The 19299-nt window shown below is 37.8% G+C and overlaps 1 protein-coding gene across 1 annotated transcript; it reads left to right on the top strand.

Annotated features, from left to right (window-relative positions):
• Window positions 1–595: 595 nt before the first annotated feature.
• On the top strand, window positions 596–17642 carry PSMC2 (proteasome 26S subunit, ATPase 2). Its single transcript, XM_020984533.2, is given in 13 exon segments — window positions 596–907; window positions 2383–2420; window positions 5522–5603; window positions 6048–6147; window positions 7127–7258; window positions 12821–12893; window positions 13470–13565; window positions 14266–14295; window positions 14297–14431; window positions 15370–15457; window positions 16866–17068; window positions 17156–17252; window positions 17347–17642. Coding segments are annotated over 13 exon segments (1302 nt in total). The 5' UTR covers window positions 596–837; the 3' UTR covers window positions 17505–17642.
• Window positions 17643–19299: the final 1657 nt, after the last annotated feature.

Genomic DNA, 19299 nt, shown 5'->3' with positions numbered 1-19299 from the left:
GGCCAACAGGGTCACATAGCTAGTAAATTTCAGAGGCCAAATGAGTCTTCCTGACTCCAGACCCATGCTCTAGCCACTGTGCCACCCACCTGTCTCACATTATAGTCTGGTTTTAAAATTCATAGACTGTCAGAGCTGGAAGGGGCCTCAAATGTCATCTTTGGCCCACTGGTATCTGAATAAAAATCCTACTTAGAACTTAAGTTCCTTGGGGGAAGAAAATGTTTCATTTTTATCTTTGTATTTCCTACTTAGTAAATGTTTATTGATTAACTTATTTGTCTTCCCCCCCCCTCCCCTAATTAGGCTGAGCTAAGGACTGGGTTTTTTCTCCCTTTTCTTTGTGTCCTCAATGCTTAGCACAGTGCCTGGCACATAATAGTAGCTTAATAAATGCTAGCTGACTGACGACAAATGGCTGTCCAGTCTTTGCTTGAGGACCTGCAATGATGGGGAGCTCACTACCAATAGGGATAGTCATGTGGGGCAGCTCTGAGTGTTAGGAAGGTTACCATGAGATGGGGTCAAAAAGAGTTTCTCTTGTAAACACCACGCCTGGCACTAAGGCCCCTGGGAGGAGGGCTGACCAACCCCAGACGGAGAGAATGGGAAGCCCCAGGGACATCCTAAGGGCAGGAGGCCAACTCAGGCCGAGCCTGCTCTGACTTCTCCCTGAAAGCCCTAAAAGGGCCAGGGCCCGGCCCCGCCAGTGCGCCGGACCGATGAGTTGCCGCACCAGTTTCCACACAGGGACCGGAAATGGTGTGGGACCGCCGGAAGTACGGAGAAGCTGCTGTGTAATCGCTCCTAGGAACCGAGGTAGCTACGAGTCCCAAAATGCCGGATTACCTGGGCGCCGATCAGCGGAAAACCAAAGAGGAGGAGAAGGACGATAAGCCCATCCGAGGTCCGCGGAGCGGAGCAGCACGGGCAGGGGGCAGTGAAAGCGGGGGAGGGGAGGGGTCTGTCGCCGGTCGGCCGGGGGAGGAGGAGAAGCGGCACAGGAAAGGAGGGAGCCCGGGGCGGAGGGTAGGGGGGTTTGGGGCCCAGGCCGCGACCCCGCTGCCTCCCTTCGGCGTCGCCCCCGACCCCGCCTCCCTCCCAGGCTCTCCGGGAGGGGCCCGGCCTGCCCGCATTTTAAGAGAGGTGGTTTCATGCTGTCTCTGAGGTGCCTTCCAGCTCCGGGATCATCATTAATTCATGTCTATTCAGCAAACATGAATTGAGCGGTCACTGCACGCCGAGCCCTGTTAGGGAGTGGGAAGGCTACGACGGCGCTCGTGGTGTGGCCGGGGATGACATGGACCTAGAGTGTCTGACCTCCAAGTGTATTAGGGTGGTGTCGGGGGAGAGTGCTGTGGGAGGTCGTCTGGGGAAAAGGTTATTGCTGGCTGGGGAGTGGAGGGGTCAAGGGAGTTTTCTCGGAAATCTTCTGTTCTTAATTGAGGTCCGATCTCTTTTCATTATTGTTACATTGTCTGTTCCTAAAGCATTAAAAAAGTTTATTTTCCGTGGAAGTGTTTGGAGAATTCTAAGTTTCTTTCCCATTTGCTTTGTGCTATTTTCTCCTGTCAAAATGGATTTGTTGTCTGGCTATGTCCTGCAGTTTAGATATGAGAGATCCGGACCTTAGACCTCCTTTTACACCAACCCCCTCACTCTTCCCCAAATCTAAGACTTTTACAAATGAGGAGAGTAAGCTCCCAGAGGGGTTAAATGGCTTGCCCAGTGCCTCACACTAAATGGTAGAACTGCCCTACATTTTTTCTTTGGGATATTATGAAGTATTTAGAAATCAGGAATGATTTTTGATCTCTCTTGCCTTCTGCATAATATCCAGTCGTGGTAATAGCTTCCTTATTTTTGTCTTCTCCAGGTTTTTAGTTTGATTAAAATGTTTCTGCTCCACTCATACCTCATACTCAAACTTCTCAGTGTGTTCCTATCTTCCACCCTGGCCTTATCCTCCCCTACCTTTAAATACCTTCAAGTCCTAGCATCTTTTAAAGGAATGAGTACTTCTTCCAGACCCTATTTGATATTTCCTGCTTTCTCTTCTTGGAAGCATCTTCTGCATATGAGAACCCAAGAAGTTTCCAGGACACCTGTTGGAAAACTTTGGCATAGAGATTTGTGTCCTGGAATGCCAGCTTGAAGTTTTACTCTTTGGGTTCATTGCCTTAATGATAACCATAATCATTGTTTCATGTATGTGAATCATATTTAAAATGAACAATTATCTTTACATCCGTTGTGTCTAGTTGTTTCATGAAATTTCCAGTAAAATCCCCCAATTTTTTTTCTTGAGAGGAATTCCATTAAAAAAAGACATAGCTATTGTTTTTTGATCTTAAAGCTAACCTATTGTGTCTGTCCTTTCAGCACTGGATGAGGGTGATATTGCCTTGCTGAAAACTTACGTAAGTTATTTGTATTACTATAAAATGTGGGAATGTTAAGTGTAACTCAGAATTGCAATATTGTACTGGCCCTCAGTAAGCATAATTAGCAGGGGAATGATAGAGAAAGGAAATTAGTTTTCAATTTTATGTTTGAAAATATGAATGATTTTTGGATATTTTCTCTGAGTAGACAAGAACTTCACATATTTTTCGGTATGGATGAAAGTAAACTTTTGGGAGCTCATGGCAAGTCTTGAAAATAATTTCGTTGAATATGTTCTTAGTCTTTTATATCAGTGGGTATGCTATTTTTAAAAAATTGAAAACTGTCTTAAGTCATTTGTCAACCATTTTAATAGATTAAGCTTATCAGAATAATAGATTTTTCCCTAGAAGAACAGATTTCTTTTCCTGTTTGCATTCTGGCAAACAATCCTTACCATTACTTACTTCATTACTAAGTATGATGAGGAAAAAGTTTCCAGATGTCATCCTGAGAACTTTGGACAAACTCTTTAAAAAAAGTGGTTGTTGGTATCTTTTGTTATCTTTTGTTATGTATTCTTTTCCCTCTTGATGAGTCATCCTTCATAACAAAAAATTTTAAAAGAGATAGATAGACTATTTAATAAAGGGTATAATTACTCAATTTTCCTCCAAAATAATCTAGGAGGAATGGCATGATGATTTATTGAAAGGAGGGCATGATGTTTACAAGGAGAAATCATGCTCAGCTGACTGATTAGAGTTTTCTGAAGGGGATTATATACATGTTGATATAATGTCAGTTTCCAGAAAAGTCTTTGCCAAAATTCTACATCAAACATTTGAGCATAGTGTTATCTGCCAAAATTCTACATCAAACATTTGAGGCATAGTGTTATCATGGAGATTGAAGAGGATTTGAGATAGAAGACAAAGTCTAGGGAATTAATATTTTTTTACACGTAGAAAAGTAAAGAGTTGATCTTCTAGGTATCAATTCCAAGATTAGTCGTAGTGCTTTTGTAAATTAACTAGATCTCACTAAAGTCCTACTCTGATGCTTGTTGTAAAGCGTTAGGTCTTTGAACGCTGTGCCAGCGGAATGCAAGCTTTGGCAGGGCTTACTGAGCTGGAAAGGTTTTGTGTATAGGCTTGGTGATGGCTCATAGGTGTATTACCACCGGACCAGCTTAGAGAGGTTCATCATCAGGTTGGTCACAGAATGATGGATTTTTTGGCTACAGCAGCTCTTGAAGATCATCTTATAATTAAGATATATGTGATCTGCTTTGGTGGGGAGAGTACCCTTCACCACTGACAAAATTACAGATACATAAAGTATAGATGAACTGGAGAAGAGAATTCATGGAGAAACTCTTTGGTTTCCAGGTAACACTAAGCTTTTCAGGATAATGAAATGCCAAGTACAGGATTAAGGGTTTAGGAGGTCAGGTGACTGCCATATGTTGGCAGTTTTGACTAACAAGTTCTGATACTTCATTCTGAAAGAACAAAAACAGAAGAGGTATGATTTGATGCTATGAGATCATGAGGGAGTGGGGAACTGGGAATAGAGGTAAAGCAAACTTGGTGGTTGTCACCGAGTCCAAGATGACTAGAACAAGAGAATACGTTGAAGTTTGAACGAGATAAAAAAAGATAGCTTTGCTTTACGTGTGGGCTAGTAAATGTCTCTTTCATAAGAGGCAGTGCAAGTGAAAAATATAGATTCAGAGAAAGTTTAGATAAATAAAAGAAATAGACTCATAATGGGGCTATTAAAGAAAATAGCAATATTCTTAGCCTCTAGTGTTGACACCTTAGACAGCATCTGTGCCGTACTTCAATATATTTGATGTCTGCTTCAGAGAACATTAGGCAAGATCTGTATTTCTCAAACTTTTTAGTCTCAAGGACATCTTTAATTAAAATTAATCTCTTAAAAATTATTGAGGATCTCAAAGAGCTTTTCTGTTTATATGGGTTATAGCTGTCAATCTTTACTGTATTAGAAATTAAAATGTAAAAAAAATTAAAATGGATACATTTTATATTTATTCATTTAAAAATAACAATAGTAAACCCACTCCATGTTAACATAAATAACATTTTCCTTGACTAACTTTTCCAAAATAAAAAAAAGTTAAGAAGAATGGCACTGTTTTACATATTTTTGCAAATCTGTTTAATATTCTCATATTTACTGCATTTAATATGTTGCTACATGTTATTTTGGTTGAATTCTGTGACAAAAGAGAGTCAAATAATGGCTTAGTATTATTATGACAGTAATTTTGATTTTGTAGATCTCTTAAAAGGGTCTTGGGAATTCCTATTGGTCTTCAGATCATACTTTGAGAACCATTGAGCTAGATGAGCCACGTATACGTGATGTGACAATTTTTATGTTCTTACATGAATACTAAAAATGTTGTTGATTGCTGTGTTGGAACTAAATCCTAAACTTAATCCTTAACCATAGTGAAAACATTATTGCCTAAGATTACGGTATTTAATATGTGAATTAACCATGCCTTTGGGTTGGCTTGTCTTTTGACTGTTAGACCTTCCATGGAAGTGGGGGTTTGGGAAAGAAGAGGATATGAGTATGTGTATAGATTTATGAGCAGGATACCAATCATATCACAACAGTACTGAGATTTTATAAGTAGCTCAGAAGAAGAAATTATTGTTTTGCTTTATAAATTATTACACAAATTACTTCCTATTATACATAATCAAGGCTATGTGTTTCTGCATTGAATGGAATTTGAAATAATTTACATAGGAGATGCTGAGTTCTACATTAATAGTATAGAGATAAGTGAAAGACGTATAACATTTTACCATATGTTGTGAATCTTTGCCTAAGTTTGCATATTTTGCTGTATCTACAGTTTTTGATAATGCCAGGCATAGCTTTTGCTTATAACCTTGAATAATACAAGGTTTAACTGTATTTGTAGTTGCAGGGAATAGTGTGAAAATTATACAGATGTTGTATTGTCAGTCTTATAACCTTGGAGAGTAAGAAATAATAAAACCGTAGACCTCTTCCACCCCAAATTGGGTTCTTAGCTATAGTTTATAAGTTATAGTTGTTTATACTAATTAAAATTACTTTTCTCTTGTAGGGCCAGAGCACTTATTCTAGACAGATCAAACAGGTGGAAGATGACATCCAGCAACTTCTTAAGAAAATCAATGAGCTCACTGGTATGTTTTCTCCCTTGCTTCAGAAATAATGTGTGAGTAAGAATTTGAACTCAGAATTTACTTTCATTAAATGTGTATTTTCTGTATTCTTTTTTTTTTTAACAAATTGAGTCTCATTTTATTTAACTAGCAGTCGATTTCACTGTCCTATATAATTATTTACAATGCTTATGTATTTTATTATGTATTGATACAGCTACTTTCCTTAAGATAGGCATTTTCGAGACCAAATCCCAGTTTAGTAGACTTCTGGGTGAATCCTGGTTTTATTATAATAAATCGACTATTGTCTAAGGCATGGAAATATTTTTATTACATAGTTATTTGAAATGTAATAAATATTACAGTTACAGATTTTAAATTTGGCTCTAAAATACGGATTGATACTTATTTCAGAGCAGGTTAATGTAACACTTCCCAGTGACTTTAGTATTTCTTTTCTAGGTATTAAAGAGTCAGACACTGGCCTGGCTCCTCCAGCTCTTTGGGATTTGGCTGCAGATAAACAGACCCTTCAGAGTGAACAGCCACTACAGGTTGCAAGGTATTCATGCTGCTCTTGATGTATTTCTGACTAATTTTGTCTAAAGATAAATCTATTAGACTTCAAAAAGTCCCTGACACATGACATTAGTGTCTATTAAGAGTTTCTCATTCTAAATCCCAAGTAAGTTAAGCTTTTTACAAAAATTCTTTGGAGTTGACCCTTAGGAATTGTTGACACAAAGGAATTGATTTTTGTATGATTTAACAGTCTTGAGAAACTTTATGTAGTGAAGCTTTTTAGTAAAATAGGATAGAAAAATTAATTCTTTATACAGATATTTTTCTGATTTGTTGGTTAGGTGAACTAGTTAAAGTAACTGTTTTCTCTATACAGTGGCTTTTGTTTTTATAAAGTATGTGTTTATTTTTACCATTTTCTGTGGGTATAGGGAATTATGGGAATATAGCATATCCTTTATTCATAATTATAAATATGTGCATATAATAATTTCTCCTGTTAACAAAGAACAGCAATGTGACATGAGGAGAGGCAGTGTCAACTACTGTAGAGAGCAGTGTAAGCCTCAGAGAGAGGCACACCTAGATTTCAGTTCTACCTTTGATACTGTCTGCATGATAATGGGCACATCCCTTAGCCTCTCTGATACTAACTTATTGGTAGATTGAGAATAATAATAACTGGAACACCTATTTCCAGAGTTGTTACAAGGCCCAAATGATATAATGCGTGTAAAGCACTTTGAGATATTTCAGGCTGTTGGAATTGGGGCCAATAGGATGTGCATCTTTGTATCTTACATTGTATGTAATGAGGTATCTTGAGAAGATGATTCCTTTGATCTTATTTGCTTTATTTGACTCTACAGCTTTAGTTTTTAGTAATATTACCTTCAGTAGTAGTTGCACCTTCAGGTCTCAATTTACTTTTGTATGGTATGTCCACAGTATAGAATCCAATTACCTTGTTACAGTATGGTATCCTTTCCTCGCTGTAATTATAAGTATTTCGGTGCTAGGTGTACAAAGATAATCAATGCTGATTCAGAGGACCCAAAATACATTATCAATGTGAAGCAGTTTGCCAAGTTCGTGGTGGATCTCAGTGATCAGGTGGCACCCACTGACATTGAAGAAGGAATGAGAGTTGGGTAAGATGTCTGTTTACTGTCCTCTTCTTTCACTACAGATACTGTAACACAGTGCACAATTTATTGTGAATGAATTTATTCAAGGCCAAGTGTTATTAGCAATGAAGTACTGCAGTTGTGTCTCCCCTTCCCTTGCTGCTTCTACTTCTTCACCACAAACTCCTTAAACCCCTGCAGTTTGCTGTAGGTCCCCACCTTTTTTTTCAATATAAATTTATTTATTTTTAGTTTTCAACGTTTACTTCCACAAGGTTTTGAGTTCCAAAATTTTCACCCCATCTTGCGCCTCCCTGCAGCCCAAGATGGCATGCATTCTGAATACGCTTTCCCCTAGTCTGCCCTCTCTTCTATTTCTCCCCCCGTTCTCTTATCTCCTTCCCCTTCTATTTTCCTGTAGGGTAGGATAGACTTCTGTACCCCATTTCCTGTATTTCTTATTTCCCAGTTGCATGTGAAAACATTTTTTTTAAACATGTGTTTTTAAAACTTTGGGTTCCAAATTTTCTCCCTTCCTCCCTCCCCCCCACCCTCATTGAAAAGGCAAGCAACTCAATATAGGTTATACATGTGCAGTTATGCAAAACACTTCCATAGTAGACATGTTGTGAAAAACTAACTCTATTTCCCATAATCCTATCCTGCCCCCACATTTATTCTATTCTTTCTTTTGACCCTGTCCCTCCTCAGAATTATTTGCTTCTAATTACCTCCTTTCCCAATCTGCCTTCCTCTCTGTCATCCCTCTGTTTTTTTGTCCCCTTCTCCCCCTATTTTCCTGTAGGGTAAGACAGATTTCCATATCCAATTGAATGTGTATGTTATTCCCTCCTTAAGCCAAGTCCTATGAGAATAAGATTCATTCCTTCCCTCTCACTTTCCCTGTTTCCTCTCTTGGTTGTAATCCTCTCTCCTTTGCCCTCCGGAATATTATATTCCATGTCCTGCGGTCCTTTAATGTAGAAGCTGCTAAATCTTGTGTTATCCTGATTGTGTTTCCACCATACTTGAATTGTTTCTTTCTGGCAGCTTGTAATATTTTCTCCTTGACCTGGGAACTCTAGAATTTGGCTATAATATTCCTAGGAGTTTTCCTTTGGGGATCTCTTTCAGGAGGAGATTGGTGGATTCTTTCCATTTCTATTTTGCCCTCTGGTTCTAAAATATCAGGGCAGTTTTCCTTGATAATTTCTTGAAAGATGATGTCTAGGCTCTTTTTTTGATCATGGCTTTCAGATAGTCCAATAATTTTTAAATTCTCTCTCCTGGATCTATTTTCCAGGTCAGTTGTTTTTCCAATGAGATATTTCACATTGTCTTCTATTTTTCATTCTTTTGGATTTGTTTTACAGTGTCTTGATTTCTCATAAAGTCACTAGCTTCCAATTGCTCTATTCTAATTTTTAAGGAAGTATTTTCTTCAGTAATCTTTTGGACTTCCTTTTCTATTTGGCCAATTTTGCTTTTTAGGGCATTCTTCTCCTCATTGGCTTTTTGGACCTCTTTTGTCATTTGGGTTAGGCTATTTTTTAAGGTGTTATTTTCTTCATTATTTTTTTGGGTCTCCTTTAGCAAGCTGCTGACTTGTTTTTCATGATTTTCTTGCATCACTCTCATTTGTCTTCCTAGTTTTTCCTCTGCTTCTCTTACTTGCTTCTCAAAATGCTTCTTGAGCTCTTCCAAGGCCTGGGACTGATTCATATTTTTCTAGGAGGCTTTGGATGTAGGAGCTTTGACTTTGTTGTCTTCTTCTGATTGTTTTGATCTTCTTTGTCACCAAAGTAAGGTTCTATGGTCTGACTTTTTTTGTGCTGCTTGCTCATGATCCCAGCCAATTTCTTGAGTTTTAAACTCTTTGTTAAGGTAAGAGTCTACTTCCAGTGTGGAGAATGTACTGTCCCAAGCTTTGGGGGGTTGTACAGCTCTTTTCAGAGATACTTGTAGGGACCTGTAAATTTTCACTTCTTCCAAGGTGGTATGATAAGGGGCGAGGTGTTTACTCCTTTCCTGGCTTGTGCTGTGGTCTGTTAGTGACCACAAACACTCCTTTCTCTCCTGGAACTGTGAGGAGGGTTATCTCTGCACAGCCACTACAAGCTCCACCACGCCAGTGCTCCTCCTCGCCCCAGAAATTTCCTCCCAGAACTGTGACCCAGATCCAAGTGTGGGTAAAGCAAGAGATTCCTGCCTCAACACTGGCAAAGACATCCCTGCAATCTCCCTCTGATCAGCCACTTGATTCCCCCTCAGTCTGTGGGCCAGGAGCTCAGGAGGCAGCCCCCACCTTGGGCTGGGCTTGGGGAATAGAGCTGAGACCACCTTGTTCTCTCTCAGCACCGCAGAAACAGGGTTTTCCCACTGACCTTCTAAGTTGTTTTTGGCGTTCATGGGTTAAGAAGTCTGGAAACCGCCACAGCTTCCCTCGTTTCAGTCCTTTGAGGCCTGCTCCAGGTTCACTGTGGCCTGCACGCCCACGCCGCACTGTGCTCCTCTCCTAGCCCAACGAGATATACCTTTCTGATCAACCATCCAGGTGGTCTTGGGCTGGAAATTTGCTTCACTGTGTCTTTTTGTGGGTTCTGCTGCTTCAGAATTTGTTTAGAGCCATTTTTTTATAGGTATTTGGAGGGGTTTGGGGGAGAGCTCGAGCAAGTCACTCCTCCATCTTGGCTCTGCCCCTTAGTTCCCCACCTTTCTGCTGAAACTGTTCTCTCTAAAGTCACCAGTGACCTATTCTTTAAAAGTTGTGTTATTGATGTGTTTTGTTTTTATGTTGCAAACATTTACAGATTACCTCTACTTCATGAGAGGTCTCTTGTAACTAAAACAGTTGAGTAAAACTAATCATTCAGTGACTGTATCTGAAAGTGCGTGTAGCATTTCAAGCATCCTCACCTGTATTTTAAAAAAATATACATTTCTTTCACTCCCACTCCCCACCCCATTGGGAAAACAAAAGAAAAACAGATTTTTTTGGTAACATAAGCATAGTCAAACAGAACAAATACCTGATGATTGTACGAACACATATACACATGTATATGTGTGTTTGTATTCTGTACCCTAAATCCATCACCTCTCTGTAGTAGATTACATGTTTCATCATTGAACAGTTTATATTATAGCACTAGTATTATAAAAGTGAACACTTCTGAAAACTTTCATAAACTGCTAAAGAATGAAATGAGCATAACCAGGAGAACAATCAATATAATGACTGTCTATTACTCCAGTGGACCAGTGTCCTTTAATTGCCAAATCAGATGATCTTTTTTCTCTCTCTCTCTCTTTTTTTTTTCTTTTTGGTGAGGCAATCAGGGTTAAGTGACTTGCCCAGAGTCACACAACTAGTAAGTGTCAAGTATCTGAAGCCGAATTTGAACTCAGGTCCTCCTGACTCCCAGAAGCTCTATCTACTGCACACCTAGCTGTTTCTAGATGATCTTTTCTCAGTCCTTATCTTCTTTGAGCTGTAGCATTTGACACCATTAACCAGCCCCTGGGCTTTCAAAAGTTTACTTTCTCCTGCTTCCCTTTCCATTCTGATCTGTTTTCTTTGGTGATTTGTAGGTTTCTTGCCATGTGTAAAGGCTGTCTCCATATCCCTCTTCTTTGTACTTACTTCTCTGAAAATGGCTTCTGAATCTGGATATCCATCTCTGATCTTTCCCTTGAGTGCTCCGTCTTCAGCTCTTGGACATTTTACTTACATGTCTTGTTGGCATCTGAAATTTGACCTGCTTAAAACTGAACTAATCTCCCAGTTTTTCTTCCCTACTTTGCTATTTTCTGTTGCTGATAACCCCCATCACCGAGCCTGAGAGCATCATAACAGACTTTGACTCATTGTTCTTTATACCTGTTTCATCCAGTCCGCTGCTGAATCTTCTGGTTCTTCCTCTAGTGTCACTTTTCCAAGATAAGCACAGGTCTGACCATGTCATGTCCCTGCTGAAAAGCTTTTAATGACTATTGCCTCTGTAAAATGCAAATTTTTTAACCTGGCATAGAAGATCTTTATATTCTGTTTCCAACCTACCTTTCTAGCCATATTTTATGCTACTTTCCTTCATGTACCACTTTCCAGCCAGACTGGAAAACTTTCTCAATTTTGCTCTGTATGTATTTTTTTTGGGTAGCAATTGGGGTTAAGTGACTTGCCCAGGGTCATACAGCTAGTAAGTGTCAAGTGTTTGGTCTGAGGCTGGATTTGGTGCTCTATCCACTGAGCCACTTAGCTGCCCCTGCTCTGAATATACTTTATGTATTTGTACAACTTATATCCTATTTCAACAGTGAGCACATTTGTTTTTGCCTCTTGTCCTATTTCTTCCAAGAGCCTTCCTTTATCCTCCTTGTGATACAGTTAAGTGGTATAGAGGATTGAGCTCTGGCCTTCAAGTCACAAAGACTTGAGCTCAAATTTGGCCCCTGACACTTACTGGCTGTGTAACTCTGAGCAAGTTATTTGACTTTTATTTGCCTCAGTTTCCTCAATTGTAAAATGGGGATCATATAATAGCACCTGTTTCCCAAAGTTGTTGTGAGGATCAAATGAGATACTGCTTGAAAACTGCTTAGCACAGTGCTTGGCATATAGTAGGCACTTATTAAATAATTATTTCCTTCCTTTCACCTCAAATTATTTCCTTCCTTTCCCCCTACAGCACTTTGCCTAGATCTTTCCTTTGATCTTACTTGCTTTGTAATAGACATTTTATAGTTTCCTTCCCATCACACCTTACCATTGGAATAAGTACCTTGAGGGCAGGGACTGTTTTTCATCTTTGAATACCTACCTAGAACACAGTAGGTAGTTAATACATATTTGTTCAATTGAATCACTATGCTTTTTCTCATTCCTCTATCCCCAAGCTCATTGGTTACATCTCAATGATGGCTACAGGTATCAAAAAGAGTCAATATAGAAACGAAGCTTAAGGATAAGGACATTGTAACTTAGTTTGCCAAGCCACTTATATAGTTTAACCTAGCCAAGATATAAGGCTTTTGGTGCTTGTATGACATGGTAGTTAGATGTGAATGAATTCCAGTCCCAGCTTTGTCCCTAAGTAATTGAGTAATTTTAGGAAAGCTGTTTGTTTTTTGTCTCTGCCTTAATTTTCTTAAAGGGTTATTGTAAAGATGAGATGAAATAATAGATGATAAGCCCTTATTTAAAGTTTTTGAAGTGGTATATAGAAGTAAAATATATCAAGATATTAAGAAATATCAGCCTGTATTTGTCTTTATGGATTACTCATTAGGAAAACTTTTGGAAAATTATATTCCAATGTAAAGTTTCAGTCATAATTAGTTGTAACAAACACAGTATGTAAGGTGAGGATTGTGATTGCCACGATAAGTAGGCAAATGGAGATTTGATTGACTTGCCTAAGGCCATAGAACTATTTGACAGATATTGACTTATGCTTTTCTTCATCTGTATTTAGCTTACCAATCCATGTTATAGCTCAGTATGAGCATGTTGGCTTCTTTTTCTGACCTTTCTCTCTGTCTTAACCAGAGAATGCCTGAATGAGGCTCTTTGTTTTTCCCCCTCAGTGTGGACAGAAATAAGTATCAAATTCATATTCCCCTGCCTCCCAAGATTGACCCAACAGTTACCATGATGCAGGTAAGTTACAATGGGATAGGAAAGAAAGAGTCTCATTTTCTTTGTTGTTTCTGCTGCTGTTGTTGTTGTTTTTGGTGAGGCAGTTGGGGTTAAATGATTGCCCATGGTCACACAGCTAGTAAGTGTCAAGTGTTTCAGGCTGGATTTGAATTCAGGTTTTCCTGACTCCAGGGCCAGTGTTCTACCACTGCTCCATCTAGCTGCCCCGAGTCTCATTATCTTTGAAGTATAATTACATCCATCATGAAAAACTTTGAAATTTGTGACTGCAGACTGTTCACATATATGTGTTAATGTATTAAAACCTGTGAGCTTTCTGTTAAGTGGGTTAATAGTCTTGCAAAGTAGTCCCCCAAAAAAGGTGAATTGCAAAGTATTGATCAATTTACATATTTTCCTACTCCTCACAACACTAACATTTAGATTGTTTGGGAGTTCTGAAGCAGTGGACTACACGTTTCATTTTTATTAAAGTCCTCATTTGCTTCAAGTCTCACTTTTGGGTTATGGGTCTATATTTTTAGATATGGCACAGAACTGAAATTTTAAAAAGTATTGTGCATTTTTCCCTCTTAGGTGGAAGAAAAACCTGATGTCACATACAGTGATGTTGGTGGTTGCAAAGAACAGATTGAGAAGCTAAGAGAAGTAGTTGAAACCCCTCTGCTTCATGTAAGTGGTATTTCTGTTCAGCTTTAAATTGCTTGGTATGAAGTGATGATTGAGCACATGTGTTTTTTGAGCCTTTGTAATTTAATGATTTCTTCATAGTGTAAGCAGTTTTTGAAAAAAATATCCTTTTAAAGTCTGGAAGAAAAGAAAGTTGATAAAGGTCTAGATGAAAGCAAGGAGAAGGTTTAAAGGGTTTTAAAATGGGGCATATGATGAAAAATTGAAGGAATTGTTTGTTTGATGTATTGAAGGGTTATTGTGGAGCAGGATGAGTAGCTGATCTAAAGATAGCAATAGGAGATGGGTTTAAATTAAACTGGAAAGTTAGATGTAGTAAAATAATTATAAATGTAGAGAACTGGACCTCATATGAAGCTGGGCTATTTTAATGGTAACTACTAGAGAAAAAGTACTAACTTTTCTGTTAAAATTTTATCAAAATTAGCATGAAATGTAAATAAGTTTTTAAACTACTTTCACCATGACCTTGTGAACAGTGAGAACAACTTTATGATGTTATGTATGTGACATATTATGTCACATAATAATATGTGACAGTTCTTTGTATCCGAGGCCAGAGAGTAGATAAAATTTCTCATTTAGACAGAGTACATAAGATTTAGTTTTTAAAATTTTGCTCTTAAATAAGTATGTACAACATTCTCCCTTATGCATTAGTATTAATTTTTTGTCTTTGCAGCCGGAGAGGTTTGTTAACCTTGGAATTGAACCCCCCCAAAGGTGTGCTTCTTTTTGGTCCCCCAGGAACGGGAAAGACTCTTTGTGCTCGTGCTGTTGCTAACAGGACAGATGCCTGCTTCATCCGAGTTATTGGATCTGAACTTGTGCAGAAATATGTTGGAGAGGTAAAGTTAAATCACTATGAACAAAGCAACAGCAGATCTGGCAGGAGATATATAATATAGAGTTTAAAAAAGGAAGAACTGTTTACCTGAATCACTCCTATGGTCTTGGGACAAGACAGTTATTGAATGATTAATAATTGCATCATGTAGTTGAGCAGCTCAGAAACTGCACTGCTTGAATTAACCATGTTTTCTTGTAATTTTGGAGCAGCACATACTCCCTTGGAACCAGCTGAAGGATGCTGCTTTCTGTGATCCTGGTATTTAGAGCAAATATACCAGAAATGTAATACAAGTACAAGGGGAAAGGGGCTAAAGTAACATCTCACTCCAGGCAATCATGTTATTTATATACAATGCTAAATATTCTAGCTGTATGAAATAGCTTGGGCTCTTTGTTCTTTAACATTGGTTCTTTGAGTGGTCTGTGTGGCAGTGATGAATTTGTGAATTCAGAAACTTATGCTTTAGGTGGGGATTGAGAATAATGCTATAATAAAGGAGTAATGGAGAATAATAACAGCTTCTGTCTCTGATCATGATAGGTAAACCTACGTAATAGTGAATACCAGGCAGGAGTTTAGTTGATTGGAATTTTTCTGTATAGAATATCATATATCACAAATGGACTTTTGGCCAGGGTTTGTTTGTTTTTTTAAGGGACATTAATCTGACCTATTTCAGACTTATAGGTATTGCCTGCCTTTAATAGGTGACATGATCATGAAGACAGTGTTGTTGAGTGGACGTGCTGGTAAATCCTGGAAAGAAAGTATCATACTTGGGCCTTAAAGAAACTGAATGTTGGAGTTGCTGAGTTTTAATAGATATTTTTTGTAGCATTGCAAAAATGGAAGCACTGTTTTTGTTGGGTTATGCTTAAGGTTTTATTAATCTGACTCTGAGTTATGTGTCTCAATTCATCTTTTTCTCACTAGGGGGCTCGAATGGTCCGTGAGCTCTTTGAAATGGCGAGAACCAAAAAGGCCTGCCTTATATTCTTTGATGAAATTGATGCTATTGGAGGTATGAGTAACATTTAAGAAAGCTACTTTGGGGTCAGAATTTGTAAGAATTACGAGGTGAAAATATAGACATCTTTACAGTGTGGTAACTATGCTATATACTAATTTATCAGCTCTAACATGTTTGAGATGCATACCTCTGTGAAAACTATTATTTTAAGAGAATTTTATAAGCAAAAATAGAATAGACTGTATTTAGATCAGCTTCTTGAAATAGCTATTAGAAAAGGGCCTTTTTCTTCTAACTGTACTAGGCTCTTTAATACTTGGATTAGTATATCATGCTCCATTCTAATGTTGTTTAATGGTGAGAATGACTTAAATTAACAATGGGACCTTTCTGTAATGCTGGTAATCGGCACAGTTTTACTAATGTCCAACTTACAGATTAATTTACATTTGGCTTTTTTATATGTAGTTATATTTCAGGGGACTTGATTTAACTCTAGTATGTATAGCTATATACTTATGTGATTTGAGCTACTTTTTCACATACTATTAATTTTAAAAAGTCACACTGTTACTCTATTCCCTATAGAGTTTAGTGTATTACATATAGAAATTAGAGTGTTAGAGAACTATTTATTGTGATGGGGAGGGGCCATATCTGACTTAAGCTGGGATACATCCAGATTTATGCAGTTCTAAGTTGTGCTATAACAACGTTCTGGTATATTAGAAATTTTAAAAGATCCTAAGGTCATACATTTAGAGCTAGAAGGGACCTGGAAGACCATTTAGTTCGACTCCCTTATTTGTACTAACAACAGTAAAGTGGAAGAGTTAGAATACTTTCCACTGTACCATGCTGGAGATGTTCAGTAATTTAGGAAAGCAATGCAACATTAGTTCTACACTGTTAGTATACTTTATACAGGATTTCCATGCTATAATGTTATCCAGATGTTTCACAATGAAAGTAATTTGTAAATTGAAATTTTGTTTATCAGGTCATTTCAGGTGCACCTTGTTTATAGGAATTTTATGTTGAATAAAGCTTCACATTGAAATAAGATGTACTTTAAAGAGATGTAACTGGATATGTTCTTCAGTAGGGGAGATGGGGGAAAAATTGACCCATTATTCCTTTAATGAGGAATATTTGATTATTAAGCATAATATACTATGTTGACTTTTGAGTGATTTCTTTAGAATTTGTGAAGTCCTAGCTCTGTCTTTGAGAAGAAGAAAAGAATAATGGAGCAAAAACACAGGAACAGGCTAAATTTATTTATAAGCTTTTTCAAGACTTTTAGTTGGTTAATTGAGTGCTATTTTTCTTGCGAGCCTTTTTCCAGCATAGTGAATACAGAAAGTAAACATAATCAAATTTTAGAATAGTATCTACCTTTTATGAAATACTGTTTTTGCTTTGTAAATTGCAGCCTAATAGTTTTCTCCCTGTTTAGGTGCTCGTTTTGATGATGGAGCTGGGGGTGACAATGAGGTACAACGAACCATGTTGGAACTTATCAATCAGCTGGATGGATTTGATCCTCGGGGTAATATTAAAGTACTGATGGCCACCAACAGACCTGATACTTTGGACCCAGCACTGATGAGACCTGGGAGACTGGATAGAAAGATTGAGTTTAGCTTACCTGATCTGGAGGTAAGAAATTTATTTTTACTTTAGAAGTACTTCTCCCTGCCCCCAATGCTTCTGTGATTTTAGCAACATTTATTTCTCTGTTTTTAGGGTCGGACACATATTTTCAAAATTCATGCTCGTTCAATGAGTGTTGAAAGAGATATAAGATTTGAGTTGTTAGCACGGCTGTGTCCCAATAGTACTGGTAAGTTAATAGTTTTGCTCGTTGCTTGATTATTCTGTCCATTTTGCATTTATTCAGTATCTGAATAAAGTTTCCTCTTTTTTGTATTTGAAAGGTGCTGAAATCCGAAGTGTTTGCACTGAAGCAGGTATGTTTGCAATCAGGGCGCGACGAAAAATTGCCACTGAGAAGGATTTCTTGGAAGCTGTGAATAAGGTCATCAAATCATACGCCAAATTTAGTGCTACTCCCCGTTACATGACATACAACTAATCATTGGAAATTTCCAGAGCATATTGCTGCTTCTCAATTGGAATGACTTGTTCTTATAAAGAAAAATCTCAGTTCTGTAGACCTGTTTAACCATCATAATTAGTACTTAATTTACAAATAAAATTTTTCCGAAGTTTGTTTTTTTCTTTTATTAGACTCATTGTGTGGGAAAATAAAAGGGGGAAAAGTTTACAGAAAGATTGTTAAAAGGTTTTCTAATTTTTGATACCACAACCACTTTAGGACTTGGTGTCATCAGGATATAAAAATAGGAACCACTGTAGTGTATTTTGTAGAAGGTCAAGGTTTTCTCCCTCTGAACATACTTTTTTTTTTCACTTAACATGAAGGGGGAGTACTTGATAGCAAGTGGTTTTCTTTGGCATTTTGACTATAGTCAATGAAGTAAGAATTACAGTTGGTATTGATAAGCCATGAAATGACTAGAGTGACAAGGCAGAACAAGAAAAATTAAATATAGCCTGGCATAAAATCCCTAACAGTGTCACTCACCTTTGGATAGTCCCCAATTGGCTATATAAATAATTTGGCAAGTGACGTGGGTTGATGGAGTCTCAAAGTGCCATTCCCTGCAACTACCCTGCCTAGGAGAGATTGTATCTTGCTCAGAGCTGGAGGTTTCCCCAGGGCCAACCCTTCTGTGGTTAATCAGGTGTCTTCCCCCCACCTCTCAAGCCATCCTGCTGTTCTGGTACCTGGGTGGAGGCTTTAAAGCGAGATTTCAGTTCCATATAAGGAAAAATTTCCTGTTAAATTAAAGCTGTCCTAAAATCTTAGGGAAGACAGGGGGTTCCCTCTTATTGGAGGTCTTCAAAGAAAGGCAAGATGATCACTTGTTGGGCATGTAGAAGGAACTATTAAGGTCCAGTTGGACTTTATGGCCCTTGCAGCTCTTACAGTCTTTGATGCTATGATTGAACAATTAAAATTCATTTTAGAGAGCTTGCTGGCACTTTAAATAGACTCTTGAAAGCCCTTAATTAGGTATTTTAAAGTAATTTTCTCAAGTAGCTTATTCAGCAAGAAAAAGAGATGGACAAATATTTTAATTGCATGTTATTTAGGGACCTGAGTTTGAAGTTCAGATGTGTCTGTTTGAAACTGGTCAAGTTTCATAGCCTTTTTGGTCCTCAGTTTCTTCTCTGTAAAATGGGGTAGAGGGGTGGTGGTAAGGTTTCAAAGAGTTGACCCTTAAGGTTCCTTTTGGCTCCAAATCTATGAGCCTATGAGCAATGGGGGAAAAAAACAACAACAACACAGATATCCAATAGCCAAATCTATATTAAATTCACAAGGAAAAAAAAGGAAATGCTACATAGTTTTAAAAATTAAAAAAGTATCAAATACTGACAATTGAAACTCATCCATAGTTTTCATTCTTGATAATACACAGATAAAATGGATCAGACAAGTCCTGCTTTGCTTTTTCCTACTTCTAGTCATTCCCCCTGCCCTGTACCTTTTTTGAATTGTAAAACAAAGTAAGCCAATAACAGGTTAAACTGAAAATAAAACCATAGATGACTGGAGAAGTGTATGGGATAAGCAGAATACTTAAACTTGGTAGGGTTCCGATTTAAGTAAATTTAATTATAATTAGGTCATGTTCTCAACAATCTTTTCATTTTCACATATAACTATATAATGTTAGATTCTAATAATAAGTGCAAAAGTCAGCTTCAAACTCCAGTCTGGAGAGGTTGTAAGGAAGCTTTTGCTTGTAATGGAAAGAAAGTTGAAATAAGTTCTGAACAATTTTTGTCTTCAGTTACAA

The sequence above is a fragment of the Phascolarctos cinereus genome, unplaced genomic scaffold (assembly GCF_003287225.1).
Source record: "Phascolarctos cinereus isolate Bilbo 61053 unplaced genomic scaffold, phaCin_HiC Scaffold_1;HRSCAF=81, whole genome shotgun sequence".
Lineage (NCBI taxonomy): Eukaryota > Metazoa > Chordata > Mammalia > Diprotodontia > Phascolarctidae > Phascolarctos > Phascolarctos cinereus.
Note: the sequence above shows the minus strand (reverse complement) of the source record. Positions and strands in the feature narration are given on the sequence as shown.